Raw genomic sequence first — 22,569 nt, forward strand, 5'->3', positions numbered from 1 at the left:
ATCTTAGATATTGTTTTAAACTACCTTATTTTTAAAGTGATCATTTCTGGCATATACAACTTTCTGCTAACAAAAATATCTGATAAGCCACAACATTAAAAATACGTTAAGGGCCTCCCTGGTGGCGCAGTGGTTGAGAGTCCGCCTGCCGATGCAGGGGATACGGGTTCGTGCCCCGGTCTGGGAGGATCCCATATGCCGCGGAGCGGCTGGGCCCGTGAGCCATGGCTGCTGAGCCTGCGCATCCGGAGCCTGTGCTCCGCAACGGGAGAGGCCACAACAGTGAGAGGCCCGCGTACCACAAAAAAAAAAAAAAAAAAAAAAAAAAAAAAAAAAAAAAATACGTTAAGATTGGACAAAACAAACAAAACCTTTGCTTTATATGAAAATACAAAATTTTAAATGTTTTTTTACCTCACATGTCAGATATCGTTATTTCTTTAGGATAACAGACTATATATTTGTTTGAATTTCTTTAGGATAACAGACTATATATTTGTTTAATTGTTGTCAAGGACTAAAAATGGGTCCCAAATCTATGACTGACTGAGAATAGATGTTTAAGTGGAGAGCTAATATTACTTTGCTGCTCTTGTAGACAACTAGAACAGATAAGTGATCTTAATCCAAAACAACAAACTGGGCCCTCGAGGCAAAATCATACTACAAAACATATAGTAAGATTAACATATTAATTATATAAAGACTATGGGCTTGGGGAAAAGTATGGAAGGGAGCGTCGGCCTACTTTAAAACCAGTTGTTTTCAATTATTTTTTAAGTTACTCTAGCAGCAGCCTATTTAAAGACTACTCACAAACGGTCTCTATCTTTTCATTTTACCAAGACCATAATACTTCATGTGTATGAAATAAAAGTATTTCTCTGTTTTAAGTAAAAGTATTTATCTTTCTTTTAAAAAAAATTTACATGAATTTTCCCTAATCCAGACTGATGTTTTCTTTACATTATTTTAAATCTGATTAAGGCTTTGTATCCTGCTAATTTGTTTAGCTAATCTTGGTGACTATTCATTGGTTTTGACATAAATAGGCAATGATTCCCATCAAGGTTTCACATCTGAATCACCTGAAGAGAAGCACTAGTTCAGCTTCACTTCAGTCCTACTGAATCAGCACTTCTTAGAACCTAGGCATATATATATTTTAAACTCTCCAGATAATTGTAATGTGCACCCCTAGTTAAGCATCACTGTTTCTAAGGGTACAAATTTGACAAAAGGCCCTCTTAAGATAATCTAGTACAAACTATATTGTTAAACTCACAACCCAAACACTAACTATTTAATGAATAACAGTAATGATGGAAAACCCTAAAACTCAAAAATTCTTGGAAATTTAGTACCTGTTTTGACATATTGTAATCCAAACATTCTCTAGGATAGACCAGATCTCTTGATGCCTGTTGGGTTGGGGAAGATGAGAACCTGAGAAAACGGTGATTTCTTGGTTATTAGATCTCATCAAAGAATTATCTTCTTGCCTTTCACCCGCTGTATTTTTTGAAGGATTTTGCTTAAGTTTTGCCTTGACCTGGGGAAATAAGAATTACATAATATACAGCTAGTCCTTCACTAGTAAGTGAGAGAAAAAGAATGCTAATTGTTGCTTACAAATGTTCTAGCTTTCTGGGAAGTGCTGATTATTCTTTTTCCTTGATTATGTATAGAATATTCCCAGAATAGCATCAGAGCTAAAAAAAATTTTCCTTTTCCATTTATATCAAACAATATTTCCAATCTATTTATTACAGAGTATAGAAGTAGAATTCTACTTGTAAGGGATGAAGAAATAAGTGAGCAAAGAAATGGAAACAACTGTTATAGACTGTTCTTTTAAGAAGTTTGGTAGTTGATGGAAGGAGATGGTACAGTAAATAGCATGACCAATTAAAAGTATTTAAGAATAGATCTGAGCATATTTTTAAGCAAGGTAAAAGAGTGATACTACTGGTTCAAGTGATTTTTTAAAAACATCACTTTGGGGGAAAATATTAACTTAGGTGAAAAATATATCTGATAGAATGGAAAAAAGTTTTAACTATGATTTTAACTTGGGTGTTTTGACTTGGCACTACTATAACTTCTTTGTGAACTTAAATAAAATCTCTAGGTTTCCTTTGTTGATAAAAGTATGATTTCAAAGGTTAGCTTCATGGATTATTCATGGTTTATTAGTTTCATGTTTATCAAATTTTTAAAAAAGGAAATTTCCAAAACTGTAACAGTTAATATTTATTGAGCATTTCTCATGTACAAGAATTTCTAAGAACTTTACTTATAATTTTCTTAGAACTTTATATATAAAGTTAATCCTCACAATTACTCTATGAAGCAGATGCCGTGATTATCTATATTTTATAACTGAGGCACAGAAAAGATAAGTAACTCACGCAAGGTCACACAGATGCTAAGAGGCATGAACAGAATTTGACCCTTCAGTAGTCTATGAATGGGGTTATAATCTCTCTCCAACTGTAAAGAGAATATTTCCCTTTTATTTCTTTTGAGGCAGGAAGAAAATTGCCTGTTTACATTAATTATGAACTTAATAAATACACATGAATGGAAAGATGTATTTTGTTCTGAAATAAATGTTTGCTCACCACATAGTGCTTTTCCTCAGCTCTCAAACAGCAGTGTATACAACTATGCAAATGGATTGCTTTTTCAAACACTTATATAGCACTTACTATATGCTAGGCACTAAGTGCTCTGCAAATATTAATTTATTTGTCATGAAAGGTCTAAGGCAGAGATCATTATACTCTTTTTACAAAAGAAGGGATTAAGGCTCAGAGAGTTTAAATAACCAGAAGGTAAAAACACAACTAGTCAGCATGGGAAGTCTGAGGCACACAACCCTAAAGTTTATTAACGAGACTTATTTTAATTATTCTATCTCCTGGAAGAGCAAGTCTTCTTTTTTTATGGTGGTTAAAAGGCTTATAAAAGAAAAAAATACATATCCTTTTCTCCACCCCATCTATATAAAAATCTGGAAAATGATGCTACTTAACTTTCCATTTTTGTTTCTCAGAAGCAAACAAATAATGAATATTTCTCTTTTCCAGATTTTCTATACTTGGTAAGTTCAGATACGGGGGATTTTTTTTTTTATAGTTACTATATTTAGATATCCTATTCCTGGAGGTAATCTATTTCTTGTTGTTGCTCATGTTAGTGACACATGACTAAGTATTCAGGTCATATATCAAATCTAATGTATTCTACAAAACAAAACCCTATTGAAAGTGTATTTCAAAAGCCCAAGCTAAATCACAATGTTCCTGGCTGACTTGGACAATGAATTATTTCAAACATGAAAATAAAGCAACACTTGAGAGCTCTAACTGTGGAAACAACACAGGTTGTTTCAAGCAATCAGACTAATGCCAAGTGTTGAGGGAAATGCACGAATGAGGATACTAGATTCTTTGCCACTTGCCTTCTTGAAGCTTACTAATGTGACAACTGGAAAATCAGGATCCAAGAAGAAATAACTTACTAAGCAATAATTCAATATTTTTAAAAGGGGGCAATATATCTTAGGCATACCATTATGTGATAAACAACACTAAATTTTAACATCACATTTTCATGGTAACTCCCACTGCTAGGTTTCCAATTGATGAAAGAATCTTGATATTCGTTAACATTTTTATCTCAGTCAATCCTAATTTTTTTTATTCTCCATAATTTTAATTCAAAAACTGATAAGCCTGTGAGTATCGTGAACTTTTCATCTTGTTCACCATGTCTGTTTCAGTAAAGATGGGGTTTAGGGCTCAGTTCTGTGAGGGAAAAGGATAATGTATTTTCCCCTACACAGTTCAAGTACAGTACTCAAGCTGCAACTCCTACATTTCCAGGTCCATTCTTCCCTACTAAAGGTTCTAAAAGTCACACTTGCCATAGAAAAATATAACTACCGATGTTTTGGTCATCTTAAACCAAAAGATCATTCACCCCTTAAATCAATTCTTTCCTCAAGAATTATCACATATTTCCTATGAGTTTATCAAAAAGATGCTTCTTTTACTCCATAAGATACTCTCTTAAGCAAGTAAGTTCTTTCCTCACCAACTATGACTAAGTTTAATATCATCTAATCCTTTCATTACTTCATAAGTAGTGGGACCTATGTTACCAGAAAAAAATCACTGAGACAAACCTGGCCAATTCAATAACTCAAAAGAAAAAAAGAATATGATATATACATACTACATGAAAGTACCATTAATAGCTTATCTAGTAATTGTGATGCTGAGTTTTTTGAGCTATTTCGGGCATATAAACTATCCAGAATTTTCTAGATTTGAACTTAGAAGACTGTAGAAATACAGTATTACCAGGGACAAAACTCCCATAGTTATTTTAAAGGGGCAAAAAGGCCATCAGTGCTAGGTGGACTGTGTAAGACTCACATGAGGAGACTTGTGAAAAAACTGGTAGGTCGATTGGCAAAGTTTGAATAGGGTCTGCAGGTTAGATAATTAATTATGTCAATATTAATTTTCTGATTAATTATTCTAGTTACATAACATATCCTTATTCTTTAGGATATATATATATGGAAATATTTAGGGGTAAAGGAGAATGATATCTGTAACATCCTCTTAAACAGTTCAGAAAAAATATTTTGGTTAGATAAGTAGACAGATAGGGAAAACAATAAAGCAAATGTGATAAAATATTAACATTGGGAAATTGGGGTAAAGGATATATATGAGAATTCTTTATATTACTCTTGTAATTTTTTTGTAAGTTTAAAAATATTTCAAAATAAAACATGAAACAAGAAAAAAAAACATTACTGGGCACCACTGCCAGAAGTTTTATTCAGTAAAGTTTGAGAGGGGCTTGGCATCTGCATGTTTAAAAAATCTCCAAAGTATCTTGATGCATGTTGTGATCCACTGGTCAGGAGTACTGAAAAATGAGTAGTCAGCAACAATGCATAGCTTTCCTCTATTCATAAATGAAATAATATAAAATCCCAACAACTGCTGTGACACTGCTTCCACAAGAGGATGTGTGTTTTATAACTTGTAATAAGGATTGCTTACTCACCATTCAATTCACTTAATATTTACTTTTAGTACATTAGAATAAGTTAAAATCTTTTACCTACTGTTGTCTGCCCAATACATTTTTAGAATGCATGTGATTAGCTACTCTAAGTGGCATTCCAAAGGTCTCTTACCTCTATAAATGTTTGGAGTAGTTTGTTTACTTGAGCAAAGGCCTGTGGAAGAATACCATCATAATTTGACCTTGTACTGAAAGCATGCAGCAAACTTTTAGAATCCTGAAGCAGCAATTTCACTGTTGTAAAATCCACTGCATTGTTAGCTGGTAACAGAAAATTAAGAAGGAAAAAATAAGTAAGAATGAGTATACAACACAAAAATGTTTTTGGAAAACCAATGTAATAATAATTATGAAATTTAAGAAGTGTACGCATTTACACCTATAGGCCACTCCTAATTTATCTCTCTTGTGTAAAAAGCAACAATTAGACTTAGTTTTAGACAAAGTTCTTGGGGATGATTCTGGTATTCTGTACAGCCTGCCCTCCATATCCACCAGTTCCACATCTATAGATTCAATCAACCATGGATCGAAAATATTTGGCAAAAAAGTTCCATCAAGTTCCAAAAAGTGAAACCTGAATTTGCTGTGCACTGGCACCTATTTACATAGCATTTACATTGTATTAGGTATTACAAATAATCTAGAGATGATTTAAAGTATACAGGAGAATGTGTGTAGGTTATACACAAATACTATACCATTTTATATAAGGCACTTGAGCATTGAGAATTTTGCTATCCTTGTGGGTCCTGGATACCAAGACTACATTCAGATTCCAGAATGTCCCTCAACAAGGTCAACTTCAAAGTAAAAGTAAAATGTGCAACATACTATATATAAAATAGACAAACATCAAGGTCCTACTGTACAGCACAGGGAACTATATTCAATACCCTTTAATAAACCATAATGGAAAAGAATATGAAAAAGAATATGCATATATAAATATAACTGAATCACTCCGCTGTACACCAGAAACTAATACAACATTGTAAATCAACTATACTTCAATTTAAAAAAAGTAAAAGAAAATGAAAGAACATTAAACTCTTCAGAAAAGAGATAACCACCAAACGAGTTAAACTACAGATTTTCAAAACTGAGGTTGTTTGTATACATATTACTGTTGAGGTATCATAGAGTCACATTTTGGCGGTAAGCACTTAAATTATATGCAGAACCTTTCATAATCAACTCAGTTACCATGTAGTGATTTACCTTCAAACTTCATTACATGAAACGTAATACTAGATTTATTGAAAATGTGTTCTCTCTGGACACAATATAACCTCAGCGAAAAGTAAGCAATTTGGGTAACAGTGAGCTGTGGGCAAGAGACGCTAGTAGAATTTTTTTGCCCCATAAATTAGCAAAGTGAGTTAATCTACAAGTAATAATTTAAAGATATAACAATTTTCTCTCAAGGAACTAAAATCGCCTACATTAAATTCTCAAACCAATTGGGAAAAGTGGTGTCAATAATTTCAGATTCAAAAAGTTATGAACAATGAAGTTGAATAACTTTCTAATGTCACTAAAATTCAGAACAGAAAAAAAATTATTTCTATTATTAAGACAGAATACTAGGGCTTCCCTGGTGGCGCAGTGGTTGAGAGTCCGCCTGCCGATGCAGGGGACACGGGTTCGTGCCCCGGTCTGGGAAAATCCCACATGCCGCGGAGCGGCTGGGCCCGTGAGCCACGGCCGTTGGGCCTGCGCGTCCGGAGCCTGTGCTCCGCAACGGGAGAGGCCACAACAGCGAGAGGCCCACATACCGCAAAAAAAAAAAAAAGACAGAATACTACATAATAGATTTTGAAGGCATTTAAAATAACCATGCTACAATGTGTTTGTTTTGTTTTCTTTTAATGCTCAGAGCTTCAGAAATTCTGTTATATTCTGAAACACTGGCATGGTTTTTCATTGGCACTATGAGTTAAAAAAAATAGTTTCTCTGTGTAACTTACACAACAAGTATTTGCTTGTGAAATATTGAAAGGTTAAGTGAAAATAAAAAATAGATTTTCATAATTAATTACACAAATTCAGAAATTCTAATCTAATGTGATGGTTATAGCCAAGCTTCTGGCTTCCCTTTTATCAAGCAAACAACCAGTCTATTTCCTTACAAAACACTTCTAGTTATTTTATTTTATTATTTTTTTTTGTGGTACGCAGGCCTCTCACTGTTGTGGCCTCTCCCGTTGCGGAGCACAGGCTCCGGATGCACAGGATCAGTGGCCATGGCTCACGGGCCCAGCCGCTCCGCGGCATGTGGGATCCTCCTGGACCGGGGCACGAACCCGTGTCCCCTGCATCGGCAGGCAGACTCTCAACCACTGCGCCACCAGGGAAGCCCCTAGTTATTTTTTAAATCAATGACTAGTTTAAGTTCCTGTGGGAAAAGAAGAGATGAGAGATGCTACAGAAGACAGAATGTAGGTAAATCTCCTCAGAAGAAGAAACTGGGCACAACTTCTCTTAAGGGTGCTTCTCCAGGGTAGGCTATGTTTGGTAGGGCTTACATCCTTGAATTAATCATTTGATTTCTGTCTTACAAGAATTCTTTACTAAGATTATGGGCAAAAGTATAATAACAATGATCAATTCAGTACCTAGACACAACATAAAATCTATATAGTTGAAATAATTTAATGCTTATATAAGATCAATAATTATTTAGGTTAAAGTTAATAGGGACTACAAAGTCGGAAAAAGCTACTACTCATCTTCTACACAATTTTCTACAAATTGATCTAAAGATACATGCTTGGTATACTGTAGTTAAACACATGTATAATTCAAAGGCTGAGGATACTATTAAAAGATTATAAACAAAATCATAAACTCTGATTTTTTCTAATTCAAATTTATTTTAGAGCAGAAGGCATTTTTATAATTCTATTATATGTTCTTCACAAGTCAGTAAATATTAGGCATCAGATTCTTCTAGATCAAGGATCAATAAATTATGCACACAATAATCCTCAAAATGAGTTTTTACCAAAAGGAGCAGTCACCATCTCTTCAGTTTTCTTGTTACTAGAAAGAAATAGTTAGAGCTGCTGACTACTACCTCTAAGCTGTGTGTAAGAGCAAAACAGTGCCCAGTCCTGGAAAAAAGGACAAATGGAAGATGGCAACTAGATATCCCATTTTTGAAAATCTTGTTCAAGATGATTTATGGACTTTCTCTTTTTTTTTTTTTTTCGGTATGCAGGCCTCTCACTGTTGTGGCCTCTCCCGTTGCAGAGCACAGGCTCCGGACGCGCAGGCCCAGCAGCCATGGCTCACGGGCCCTGCCGCTCCGCGGCATGTGGGATCTTCCCGGACCAGGGCACGAACCCGTGTCCCCTGCATCGGCAGGAGGACTCTCAACCACTGCGCCACCAGGGAAGCCCTATGGACTTTCTCTTTTGATAGAATCAACTAAATCATGCCCCTAGTAAAAGATATGGACAATGTTTCTATATATATATCTTGTAAAACTGCTTTGGAGACATGTCCAGTATGTCATTCCATGTATATATATATACATATTTATATTCCTTATATAATAATACCCCAATAAATATTTTCCATAGTTAAAGATCAATGCCTGGAAAGCGTGTCTTTTTTTTAAAAATCAGTAGCTTTTAAAAATAGATACTCAGGGCTTCCCTGGTGGTGCAGGATATAACTAATACATAAAATAATAGACAGAATAGATCACTTCATGTTAGAAGTTTAAGAAAAGTCAAGAACCAACTGAACATCCTAACAATGGTTATACTTTGCTTTTTAAAGGTATAGCAAGACAAATCTAGTTGTTCACTTTGGACGAATCACTTACCCTCTCGAGTCTTGTTTCCTTAATCATATCAATAAAACACAGACTTTAATAACATTAGACCAGTGCTTTTCACATCTTTTGCTTCTTAGCAGAAAAACTTTTTCTTTTTTAATCATACATGGAATCTCTATATATAAACAAACAAAAGAAAGCTGAATGGCTAAAGTTGGGGTTGAGGGCCAAAGGCCTGCTATTATCAGGCTCCCCATCAACCTTTCCACCTCCAATCTGTGGCAACTCCAGAGGCACTTTAAGAAGGTTCTGTGCAACATAGTTTAAAAACTACCAACTAAGTGGTTGATTTTAGTCTCGTCTTGGTTCTAAAATTCACCAGGCACCAAAGCCAAAGGTTTCCTATTCCTTATCCATGTATTTTAAATAGAAACCTTGATAAACTAGTTTTTAAATTAGTACATGAAATGTAGTCAAAGTTTGTGTGTTAAACACGATGAGAAAATCCACATAATTCTATTTGCATACCTAAATAAACTTTAAAAAGTTTTCAAACATTATTAAAAATTATATATTCACAATATCCAGGAACATCAACAATGATACAATTAACAGTTACAAGCTCTAGGAACTGCATCCATTCATCCAGCTGCCATAAATTTCCTTAAGAAATTAGAAGTATAAATGGTTAAGAACTAACTGACAAATCTCTTATTAATTCATCTTCACATTCCATGGAGTATATCTATTAGTCTGACTTTAATACAACACTTCCAAAGACAAGATAAAAGATTCAAACCTTTAGAGAGATTTTCATATAGGCTTTCAACAGTTAAAAGTAAGTTCTTTTCCATAACTAATCCAAATACAGCCAACCAGTGTTTTCTAAAGCACTGTAATAAATGTATTAGAGTCCATGGTGGTTTCAAGTACAGCACCTAGAAAAAAAGAGCATCATTGATTTACTTATTATTCCTATTATTTAAAAGTACCTATTTAAGAATTCCTACATATATTTCCAGGCAAAACATAGTTGAATTCTTTTTAAACTAAAAGATGTTTTATTAAACGCCAATCACAATCTTAAAATGCTAATTCCACTGCAAATTGCTTTTGTAAAATTCATATTAGTATTAATCCTTATAGCTTCAGAAACTATGTGTGCAAAAAGAAAACACAGTTCTAATCAGAAGAAGCATAGTTCTAATCAGCAAAAGTTGTCGATCTACTTTTCAACATGGTCACTTCTATGAGGAAATCAATCTATTTCATAAAACTAGAGAAAATAATCTATATAGAAAAAAATTGTCAACTATAATTGACACTTGTTACACTCTTGTAAAGACATGTTTACAAAGAAGATTGATCATTTAGTACTACAAGATGTCAGCACATCCTTTTTTGAATCGTTCATATGCAATGACTTTCCTAGACTCTATTATGAAATCTAATTTACGTCAACCTTCCTAGAAGAATCTGATCATTCTTCATCATCTTGGTTCAACACTTGATAATATAATCAAGCTACACTGGCAAACATTAGAATCTCACTGAATATCGGGAAGAGATACAATTGATGGGAAACAAAGTTTCTCCTAATGATAAATGTGAATAGCAAACAAACATTAAACTAAAAAGGCCACTATTGCCAAATGTGGTGTTTTACTGATTGCAGAAAAGATGTGAACCTAAAGAAAATTCAAAATATTTTACTAATATCAAATTTATACTCTGATTCTCATATTTACATAAGTCAACGTTTAACTTCTCTTTCTGAAAACATATTGCTAAGGTAATTCCCTATACTGGACATTTTGACTCAAATAAACTTAAAATGAGGTTTTCTGAATTCAATTTAAGCTCCATGGAGAGAATGTGTCTGATACACTGTAGACACACAATAATATTCGTTCACTGAAAAAAATGAATGATAAGATGTAGAGAACAAACGTATAGACACCAAGGGGGGAAGGGTGGGGTGGGGTGATGGTGGTGGTGTGAATTGGGAGATTGGGATTGACATGTATACACTAATATGTATAAAATAGGTACCTAATAAGAACCTGCTCTATAAAAATAAAATAAAATTCAAAAAAAATGAATGATAAAATATAGTCCTAATCTTTAGGAAATGCCCAACACTTAGCGTTCAAAGAGTTATTCCAAAATCTTCAAGAAAAAAATACAATGTGATGTAGATTATTACAATGAAACTTACACATCTTTTATATAAGTAATATTTCTTAAAATAAGGTAATAAATCTTTAGCAATAAAAAGGAAATTTTCAACTAAGAGTTGAAATAATCACCTCCATCCAAAGGTTTCCAAAAGCAATTTTCATTTCTGTTTCTAATATTGAAGATAAAGCTGTTCCAAGAGATTTTTCGAGATCAGATACAATGCTTTCAAGTAGAATGCATAGCTCAGAGTCTGTAGATTCCTCCTCACAGCTCTTCTCTAAAGGTGTTGCTTCTTTAAAACAAATAGTTACAGGCTTTATTTAGGACACTAATAGTAAATATTTTACATATATAATTAGTATTTAGCCATAAATTATAAACATTTAATGGATATAATTAGTATTCGATCCTAAAAAACAAATGAATACTTTATTTTTGAAACAGTATTCATGGGAGTTCCCTGGTGGCCTAGCGGTTAGTATTCCAGGCTTTCACTTGCCGTGGCCGGGGTTCAATCTGTGGTTGAGGAACTCCCGCAAGCCATGCGGCATGGCCAAAAATAAATAAATAAATAATTTTAAAAATAAAAATAAAACAGTATTTAGAAACATTTATTTCCAGTATAGTTGTTTTAGACTCAACATAAATATATTACATTAGCAAAAGCTTTATCTTTTGACAAAAGGAGATGAAATGCTTTTACTAAAATAGAAATTGGAGAAATGTGTGTGATATTTTAACCAAAATTTAAATTTTATTATTTTCAAAAAAAGTAACAATTAAAATAATGCTTTGCATCTATTTATAATAGAAAACCAAGAACTATGGATCAAAATGTGTTTTCTTCCAAAGATAATATATTCTTCCAATCGCAACTCACATCAATAAATTGCTTTGAAAAGACTAAAAGCTCTGACTTAACCACCTTTATTCCTCCCCCTTCTAAAATAAGTTTTGATTATTTTAATTGATATTATTTCAATATAATTACTACTTTGACACCTCCAAACAACTGCAATTTCTTTATGGCAAAATTCAATGTATTAAGGGGCTTATCTCTACAAATACAAACCAAGGATTTAAAATGACAGTAATATAATGGGCAAACCAAACGCATGTTTCCCTTGAAAAACCATATACTAGAATATTCTGTTGCTCCCTCTAAATGCCATTTTGAATATTATGACAAAAGAAATTTTATTACCAAAAAGGTCAAAGAAGTAGCATGTGATACATGAATACATGAAGCATATACATATGCTTTTAGAGACTTCAATAATTATTTTTCCCACAGAGGGAAATGGAGGGATATATTTTTAAATTATGTAAGATTTAATATATTTCAACAAATATCAAGCCATAGAACAGATTATTCTGGTGGAAAAAAAGAGATAAAACAGCAGTATTGCCTTTAGCTTTCTTAAATATTCGTTCAAATTAAAAAAAATTATTACTAGAGTCCTTCAAGTTTCTCTATTACTGAGTTTTTACTGTATTAATAGAAAGTTATGAATATGGAACTAATTTTTAAAATAAACTAAAAATTTCTCTTTACCTCAAATGAATATTTCCTGTAGCTACTATTAAATTTAAAAGGTATACACTAAGGTAAACAATATGATGCACACAGTGATTATAAATATATAAAAATGTATGTGAGTGTGCAGACAAAAATTCAAATTAATTTGTAAAAGTATATGTAGAAGGCAATAATGTTATATTTTCTCTTGGATTACCATTATAATATTCATTCATCTCTACCATTTGTGCCAGAAAATACTCCAAACAATGTTACTTTCAATGTACAAAATAAAAATTTACTATTAATTCCAACTGTTATCAATATTCTTAGTACATAAAATAAGATATATTTCTAATTATTTGTAGTAAGAATACTACCTGCTTTCAATTGTTGTTTAGATATACAAGGTTGATGACATACAACTGTGTTCAGAGATAAGTTTAATAATTCTGCACTCATTTCTTCTTTACTGAGTGACTTCACACCACTTATTAGGCCTTTGTTTCTTAAATTTCTATCATCCCTAAGGTTGGGTTAGGAGGAAAAAATATTTTATTTTTTATAAGATAAATCACATGGCAACTAAAAACACATGGAATCTAATCAGAGGTTGGTGATTCTCAGCATATATATTAACAAACGATAACAATTTTTTTAATATAGAAGATAAATAAATATACACTAGAATCAAATCATCTGAGCTTTTGAGAATAATTATTATTATTATATATTGAATGTTTCCCAGGTACCAGGCACTGTTCTAAGCACTTTATATATATATCAATCCATTTAACTCTCACAGCAAACCTCTTAGGTAGGAGTGGTACTAATTTTTATCCTCATTTCACACATAAGAAACTGAGGTATGGGAAGTCCCTGGGGGTCCACTGGTTAGGACTCCACGTTTTCACTGCTGAGGGCCTGGGTTCAATCCCTGGTCAGGGAACCAAGATCCTACAAGCCATGCGGCATGGCCAAAAAAAAAAAAAGAAAGAAAGAAAGAAACCGAGGTATAAAAAGGTTAAGTAACTTGTCCAAAGTTATACCCAGGAAGTGGGAGATGGACTTGGACTTGAACACAAGAATATGATCATCCCAAGATAAACACAGAGAGCCATAATAAGATAAATAATTTACACAGGGTAAGCAATTATAAATTTACTTAGAGTGAGCATAAGACAAGTGATGTGAATTTGCTATTTGCTGAAAGAGCCAGTATGATTAGAGCATAGTGCATGAGACCAGTTTATGTGGCTACAGAGAAAGGCAAGAACATTAATAAATGGAAAGAGATTTAAGGGCTTCAATGGGGAAATGACATGATCAGATCTGTGTTTACCAAACTGTTGTTCTTGCAACTAGCAGGCTTCCAGCTTTTGTTAATGGCAGAGTAGCTTGGTCAGACTAACCCTTCCACAACAAGAATTAGAAAATCTGGACTAAAAGCAACAAAAAAAGACAACCCCCAAAAACCCTATTTGAAGGCACTAGAAGGCAATCAAATGTAGGCAGAAGGTGGAGGGGAATCTACATTCAAGAAGCAGATGCTGCACTGTTAAGAGCTACAATTTTCTATCCTTTTGCCTGAGGGTATTCCCCAATTCATCAATGCCTTACAACAGAAAGCCACAGCCTTTATGGCTTGAAATGGCAGAAAGCACTGTTCAGGACTGGCCAGAGCATATAGAAAGTTAAGGGGGAACCTGAAGAAGGGAGGAAACCACAGAGAAGGTAAGTCCTAAAACCTGCGTATAAATTCTGCCCAGAAAAAAAAGCAACATACTGCCAAAAGACAAAGCAATCAACAGAACCAGACTCAGACATGACACAGATGTTGAAGCTATCTGATAGGAAATTTTAAATAATTTTGATTAATCTGTTACAGGCTCTAATGAAAAAGGTGAATAGCATGTAAAACCAGATGGAAATGAAGAATGCCTTCAGCAGGCTCCTCAACAGACTCAACACAAGTGAGGAAAGAAACAACATACGTTAAGACAGGTCAAAAGAAATTATCCAAACTGAAGCAAAAAGAGAATAAAAGGTTAAAAAAATACATAAGAGCTGTTGGACAATATCAAATGGTCCAATATACATGCATGGATTGGTTGTCTACTGCTGTGTAACAATTAATCCCCAAAATTTAGCAGCTTGAAAAAACATTTATTATCTCACACAGCTTCTAAGAGTCAGGGATCTGAGAGTAGCTTGACTGAATGGTTCTGGCTCACGGTCTCTCACAAAGGTGAAGCGTGCTGTTGCCTGGGGTTGCAGTCATCTCAAGATTTAATTGCTGCTCATTCATGTGGCTATAGGCAGGGAGTAGCCCTTCATTGGTTTTTGTCTGGAGGCTTCAGTTTCTCAGCATGTGGGCCTCTCCACAGGGCTCCTCACAGCACGGAGCTTGCTTCCCCACAACAAGTGATCCAAGAGAGATGGAAGAAACAAGAGTGCCCAAGAAGGAATTCCCAGTCTTTTCTAACCTAATCTAAGAAGTGACATACCATCGCTTCCGATGCCTGCTATCTGTCACACAGACAACCAATCCTGGTACAATGTAGGAAAGGACTACACAAGGGCATTAATACTAAGAGGCACAGGGAATTCCCTGGAAGTCCAGTGGTTAGGGCTCTGCACTTCCACTGTAGGGGGCCTGGGTTCCATCCCTGGTCAGTGAACTAAGTAAGATCTCACAATGCAGTGCAGCCAAAAAAGAAAAAAACAAAAACAAACAAACAAACAATACTAAGAGGCAGGGATCACTGGAGTCATCATGGATGCTGACTACTACAATGTAATTCTGTCATACCAGAAGGAGAAAAGAAGGAATGGGGCAGCAGAAATATCTGAAGAAATATTTGGCTGAGAATTTTCCAAAACTAAAAATGAACACCAAACCATAGATCCAAGAAACTCAGAGAATGTTAAGCAGGATAATGTCCTCTCCTCTACCACAAACAACTGGCCATAACTGCTAAAGACTGCTAAAACAAACTGCTAAAAAAACAAAAGACAAAGTCTTGAAAGCAACGAGTGGGAAAAAAAAAGACACGTTACACACAGAGGAAAAAGACAACATTCACAGCAGACTTCTCATCAGAAACTAAACAAGCTAGAAGAAAATGGAGTGACACCTTTAAAATACCAGAAGAAAAAAAAAAAATCAACCCAGAATTGTACATCCAGTAAAAATATCTTTCAAAAATAAATAAATAAACAAATAAATACACTATCAGACAAATAAAACCAGAAAATTCTCTGCTAACAGATTTAACATGTCAAAGAAAGTTGTTTGGGCAAAATGAATATGACCAGAAATCTGACACCAGACAGAAACTTGGATCCAAAAAAAGAAATGAAGAGGGCTAAAAATGGAATGCAAGATTAAAATATTCACTTTATTTTTAATTGCTTTAGATGGTAAATGGCTGAAGCAAAAATATTAGCAAAGTATTGTGTTTATTGTTTCTGTAAAATATATATATGACAATGATAGCAAAAACGGACAGGGGGAGAAATTCGAAGCATATTAAAATCCTTACAATACACATGAAGCAATATAATATTATTTAAAGGTAGACTTTGATCAAGTAAAGCTGTATATTATGAACACTGAAGTAACCATTAAAAAGTTTTTTCAAAAAGGTATAAAGTCAATAATGGAGATAAAATGGCACCACAATTAATCCAAGCAAAAAAAAAAAAGGAAAAGGAAGAAAAGAATAGCTGAACAAATAGAAAATAATTAGCAAAATGGTAGATTCTGATCCAACCAATTAACTGTGAATAGGAGAACCTCATCAATTAAAAAGACAGAAATTGTCAGAATGGAAAAAAAGAAAAGTACCAACTACATGCTATCCACAAAATACTTACTTTAATATAAAGACACAGGTTAAAAGTAAATGGATGAAAAAGATATACTATATAAATATTAAGCAAACAAAACTGTAGTAATATTAATACTAAACAAAGGAAACTTCAGAACCAGGAATATTATCAGTAACAAAGTGAGACATTGTATAATGAGAAAGGTGTCAATTCACCAAGAAGACAATCCTAAATGTGTATGCCTCTGACTACAGAGCTTCATAATACATGAAATAAAACAAAGAGAACAGAAAGGAGAAGTAAACAAATCCACAATTACAGCTGGGAATTTCATTACTCCTCTCTCAGTAATCACAGAACAAGTAGACAGATAATTAGTAAGGTTATAGAAGACATGAACAACACTATCAACAAAATTGACCTATTTAAAATTTATGGAATACTCTACCCACAAGAGCTGAATACATTCTTCTTAAGTGCACATAAAATATTCACCAAGTTAGACCTTATTCTTGGCCATAAAACAAAGTTTAACAAATTTAAAAGAATAGAAATCATATAAATTATGTTCTCAAGTCATAACAGAATTAAAGAGCAAATCAATAACAAAAGATAACTGGAAATTTTGAAAATATTTGGAATTAATTGCAACAAATATCTAAATAACTTATGGGTCAAAAAGGAAATTATAAGGAAAATTATAATTTTTTTTTTTTTTTTTTTTTTTTGGCCACGCCGCATGGCTCCAGGATCTTAGTTCCCCGACCAGAGGTCGAATCCAAACCTGGGCCCTGGCAGTGAAAGCATTGAGTCCTAACCACTGGACTGCCAGGGAATTCCTGAAAATTATAAAATATATTAAATTGAATGAAAATAAAAACACAACATATCAAAATTTGTGGAATGCAGCTAAAGCAGTGCTTAAAGGGAAATTTACAGCAGTCTCAAAAAATGGTCTAAAAAAAAAAAAAATGGTCTAAGCGTCCACCTTAAGAAACTAGGAAAAGAGCACAAAAGGGGCATGAGAGTATTTTCTGGGGTAATGGAAATATTCTATGTATCAAGAGGGATGTGGGCTACACCAGGGTATCCACTGTCAACACTGTATAGTTAAGATTTGGGCATTTTAATATTATACATTTTCCCTTAAAATAAAAAGAACTGTATAAAAATAATCATATAGGGGGACAGGGAGTAGATGGAAATATAGATAATAGAAGAATGGTAGAATCTTGATAATTGTTGTAACTGAGTATTTAGGAGTTTATTAACTCTTCTTCATTTTGAAAGTTGTTGAAAATCTTCATCACGTAACTTTTTAAAAATTAAAAATACCATTATTACTTTTTGAAAAATACATGGAAAGTAAGTATTGAAGTAGAGAGCATAATGGATCTTAGAGCAGAAAAGGAACAGGAAAAATAACATCACTTGACATCGGATGGTGGCAGAGTAGACAAAGAAAAGAAGACCATACAAGACCTGCTATTTAACTGGATATAGATTACGAAGGAAAGGCAGGAATAAAAAATGACTCCTAGGTTTCTGGCTTTAGCAAATGGGTGGAAGATGGCACTTTTTATTCAGATGGAGAACAGTTTAGAAGGAAAGATCAGGAGTTCATTTTTGGAGATGGTGGGTTCCAGATGTCTATGAGACATCCAAACAGAGATATCAAATAAGTAGATGAATATACTAGTCGAGACTTTAGAAGAGAGATATGGACTGGAGATATTAACTGGGGGTTGCTGGCCCATATTTAGAATGGTAAATGTGAGTAAAGCACTTAGAATGAGGTATAGTATATAGTGTTTATAGAAGGGTTCTCCTAATCACCGTTGTTATTAATATTAATTATTACAATCATCATCCATTTAAGTAATATAAATGTATCCTCACATTAAGGATGTGTGACTTAACACAGTATGATTACCACACTTTATAGGAAAAAAAAAATATAAAACAGGCTCACCTGATGATGTCAGTTAAAAGTAAAGTCTGACTACAAATTTTCATTTCACTAAAAACTGTTACATCTGTTAATTCCAAAACAGTGACTGCAGAAATAATGGAGAACTGATAAAATCTCACCAATTTAATTTTCATTCTAAGTTGAACTAAAAAAATAACAATTATATAAAAATTATCTCTCAATTTTAGTTTATCTCAAATTCAAAATGATTAACATATTACTAATTCTATTTCAGCCTTCAACAAACTCCAACATGATATCTTATGTCCTAGATTAAAAAATAATTTGAAACTAGAGATAGAAATCTCTAATATTTCCTTTAATATAAAAAAATAACATTATCTTTGAACACAGCTAAAATGATAATTGACCAAGCCCCCTTACAAGAAAATCTTACGGCTATTCATTTCTATAATCACTCCATTTCAGAGAACCTAGGCATGATCATGAAACTGTAAAAAGCCCATTTTTCAGTGAATACAATTCAGACTAAAACTGCAAATTAAAATTGCTCTTATCAGTTCCTTTAAAGCCTTTTCTTATACATGATGAATACAATTTTGCTTAACATTATGATACTTTTACCTTAGAACTAAGTTATGAATACATTAGTTGGGAATGGAGGAATGGAATGAGGAAGGGAGGAGGAGGAAAAAACTCTTATTGAGATAATTTTATGTGCTAGGCACTCTTCTAAGTCATATATATATATTTTCTGACTAAATACTCACAATAACCTTATAAAGGCAGGTATTATTATCCTCCCTATATTTTACACATGAGGAAACATTAGGCAACTTTCCAAGGTCACAAAGCTGATTAAGTGGTAGAGCCAAAATTCCAACTCTAACTCTATCACAGGCATCAAGGATATAACTGCAACATAACTTAGCCCTTCTCCACAAATTAATTAATTAGTTAATTAACTCTCCTGCCTCATGACCAAAAATGTCAGATTTTTATTTCTATTTTGGGGGGATGTTAAATTGACTTTCCTTGCTTTTTCAAAAGTTTTCTAAATATCAAATAACTTAAGTTGAAATGAAACCATGAGATTCAAATCTCATTCTTCTATAGCTTGCACATTATAAGAATATGAGATATCACTGAATATACTTACTGGCAGATTTAGAAAAGTATGTATGTTTTTCATCTTGGTATGGGGGACACAGTATGATTTTAAAAAATTCTTTAATATAAGTCACTATTTTTAAAAAAAGAGTAAAATGATCATGAAACTCACGTGCACAAAATAACAAGAGAACAAGGGAATAATTCTTGGTACTGAAGACAGCATTTTAATACACGATCATCATTGTTCTCATCACTCAATCCATCTGCAAATTTAGTAAAAGCAACAATCAATAAGCACACTAAAAATCTGGGAACTGTATGAAGAATCTAGGCCTTATTTACAAATCAAATCATCTATAAGAAAGAAAACTTTTTAAATAAGAAGAGGACGATAAGACACAACAAAAACAATGCCTTGAAAATTCTGGATCTAGAATTCAGGCAGCATATAGTTGTGGGTTTAATAAACTGATTAGTTTGCTACTATCAGTAAAATGGAATAGGATATGCCTATTAATAAACCCAATGGAAAAATCTGATCAGTAGGTTAAATGCCATATTAGAAACCAAAAGCTACAAATCTAGTCTCAGTTCAGTCACTTAGTAACTTAACATAAGTAAATTATATGATTACATCATGCTTAAAATTAACAACTTAAAAGAGGTCTGTAAAATTATAAGCAACTGTTCTGCCAGCAACAGAACCACTTTCATGTGTCTCCTTTTTCTTAAACTCTAAGCAATAACATTTAGAGAGAGATGTACAGGAGAAGGCAACACAGGCGCTAGGCAGAGAATACAAAAAGTAATTTCTAACAAATGCTAATATGTGGCTGACAGAGTGTCCTCTAGCATTCTCCAAGCCTTAAAGCATGTAGTAAGTTTGTTTTTTTGTGAAAATAATGTAATGTGTAGGAATAGGACCAAAGGCAGCATTTCTTATAAGTCCTTACACTACCTGCCTCAGAACTCCCTGGGGTACTTACCCAGACCCATTTCTGGAGAAGAATCTTTGGAGCCTGGACCCAAAGATTGATTTAAGCCTTTGGCAACTCTCTTACGCACTGAAATTCAAGATGTACTGGACAGTGAGCCTCAACTTTGTTCCCAGATTATAACCTTTTTTCCCCTCAACTTTTAGCCTACAGTTACTTAGTCCTCTAAACTTTCAAATTAGAAAATTCATTCATGCATTCAATAAATATTTATATAGGGTCTAATTTGTACCAGGTGCCTATGCTAGGTAATTGGACATTCAAAAGACAAGTTCTTTGTGGTCTCACAATCTCGTGGTGAAATCTAGACAGAACTCAACTGATCTCACAGCATGAGCCTTAGGGAGATGTGATTCAGTTCTTTAATCAGACAACAAGCCAGATAGACAGACATATATTATAGCAGTCAATTTTCCTTCTTTCAGCTCACAAATACCACAATAATGCAAAATGGGCAGCTCAAAGTCACTGGTTAACTTTAGTAACTCAATTTGACCAAAAAAAGGATGTTTAAAGGCTACAGTACATGCTCTAAAGGTATCAAAGTTCAAGGTTACCTGTTCTGTCATTTTTTCTAGGACACATGGGCTTGGAAGATATACCTAAAACTACAAGAATATTCATGAAATATTTTATCAACAAATATTTTTGAGCACCTGCTCAGGTACTATTCAAAAGTGAACAAAACAGACTCTGAAAACAGACTGATCTGGGTTTGAATCCCTGCTTTCCCACATACTGGACATGTAATAATGGACAAACTGCTTAACAGGATGATTAAATGAGAAAATTTATATGAAACACTTGGCCCAATATATGCTTATATCATGTGTTCCTTAAGTAGCATATATTTATTACTTAAGACTCAGCTTAAATGGCACTTAAACAGCAACGACCTCTACTCACATTCAATACCAAAATAAGTTCTGTATAAATTATAGTTAATATAATTTTTAACATTTAATAGAATTAAAGCTTCTCAACAGCAGGCCTTGTATGTCTCATTCACTGCTGCAGCCTCAACACTTAGAAGTGTCTGGTACAAATATTTGGCAGATAAATGATTCAACAAAAATATAATAAAAGAAAATATAAAAATGATGGAACAAATGTCTCATGTGGGAGGGGTCAGATAACTTTATTTTTGCTTTTAATTATTTTTACCTAATTATAAAAATAAAATAATTATAGAAAATCTAGAAAATTCAGCAAATATTAAGAAAATTAAAATAACTCATAATTCCATCAGCTCAATATTACCAATATCCACCATCTATAAGTATACATGCATAATCTAAGAAATTTGGGATTGTACTTCATATTCTTTTAAATCCTATTTTTGTTTTTTATTCTTTTTGCAAGTTAAAGTGAGTCTATTAGTGTCAGCCCTAATCCAATAGGACTTTGTATTCTTATTAAAAAGGGGAAATTTGGAGACAGATATGCACAGAGAGAAGACGATGTGAAGAGACATAGGGAGAAGATGGCCATCTATAAGACAAGAAGAGCAGTTTGGAACAGATCTTTCTCTCAAAGCCCTCAGAAGGAAACAACCCTGCTGACACACTGATTTTAGACTTCTAGCCTTCAGAACTGAGACAAATTTCTAAGTGGTTTTTTGTATTAATTTTTTATAGAGTCCACATATAAGTGATGTCATATGATATTTGTTTTTCTCTGTCTAACTTAATCTAAGAAATTTGGGATTGCACTTTATATTCTTTTAAATCTTATTTTAATATCACACGTCATTAACATTTTTCAAAATACAATATTCTCTCATATGGCTACATCATTATACGTAACTTCTCCAATTGTTAGACAGTCAGATTGTTTCCAATTTTTTTGCTGCAGAAATCATGCTGTGATGAACATTATTTATATAAATCACTGTGAGCATCTCTGATTATTTCTTTAAAATAATTTCTAGAAAAAGAACCACCTCTTTTGGCTTCTTAATACACACTAATAAATTGCTCTCCTGAAAAGTTACTAATTTATATTCCCAATGCACTGAGCACTGTGTTCCTATCAAGTGCTGGGAAGGAGTAGCTTTCTAAACATAGAAGCAATAAAAAAAAAAAAAACAAAGGAA

The 22,569-nt window shown here is 33.3% G+C and overlaps 1 protein-coding gene across 1 annotated transcript in view; it reads right to left on the reverse strand.

The window, feature by feature from the left end:
• Nucleotides 1-22,569, reverse strand: part of LOC307049107 (E3 ubiquitin-protein ligase RING2) — a gene marked incomplete at both ends in the record, with an annotated part of 167,266 nt that overhangs the window by 45,749 nt on the left and 98,948 nt on the right. The window contains 6 exons of the mRNA XM_079698484.1: nucleotides 1,365-1,552; nucleotides 5,225-5,373; nucleotides 9,699-9,837; nucleotides 11,209-11,372; nucleotides 12,980-13,125; nucleotides 19,649-19,742. Coding sequence (XP_079554610.1) covers nucleotides 1,365-1,552; nucleotides 5,225-5,373; nucleotides 9,699-9,837; nucleotides 11,209-11,372; nucleotides 12,980-13,125; nucleotides 19,649-19,742 — 880 coding nt within the window. The remainder of the gene's footprint in view (nucleotides 1-1,364; nucleotides 1,553-5,224; nucleotides 5,374-9,698; nucleotides 9,838-11,208; nucleotides 11,373-12,979; nucleotides 13,126-19,648; nucleotides 19,743-22,569) is intronic.

Source organism: Hyperoodon ampullatus (genome assembly GCF_949752795.1).
Source record: "Hyperoodon ampullatus genome assembly, chromosome: 2".
In the NCBI taxonomy this organism is placed as follows: Eukaryota; Metazoa; Chordata; class Mammalia; order Artiodactyla; family Ziphiidae; genus Hyperoodon; species Hyperoodon ampullatus.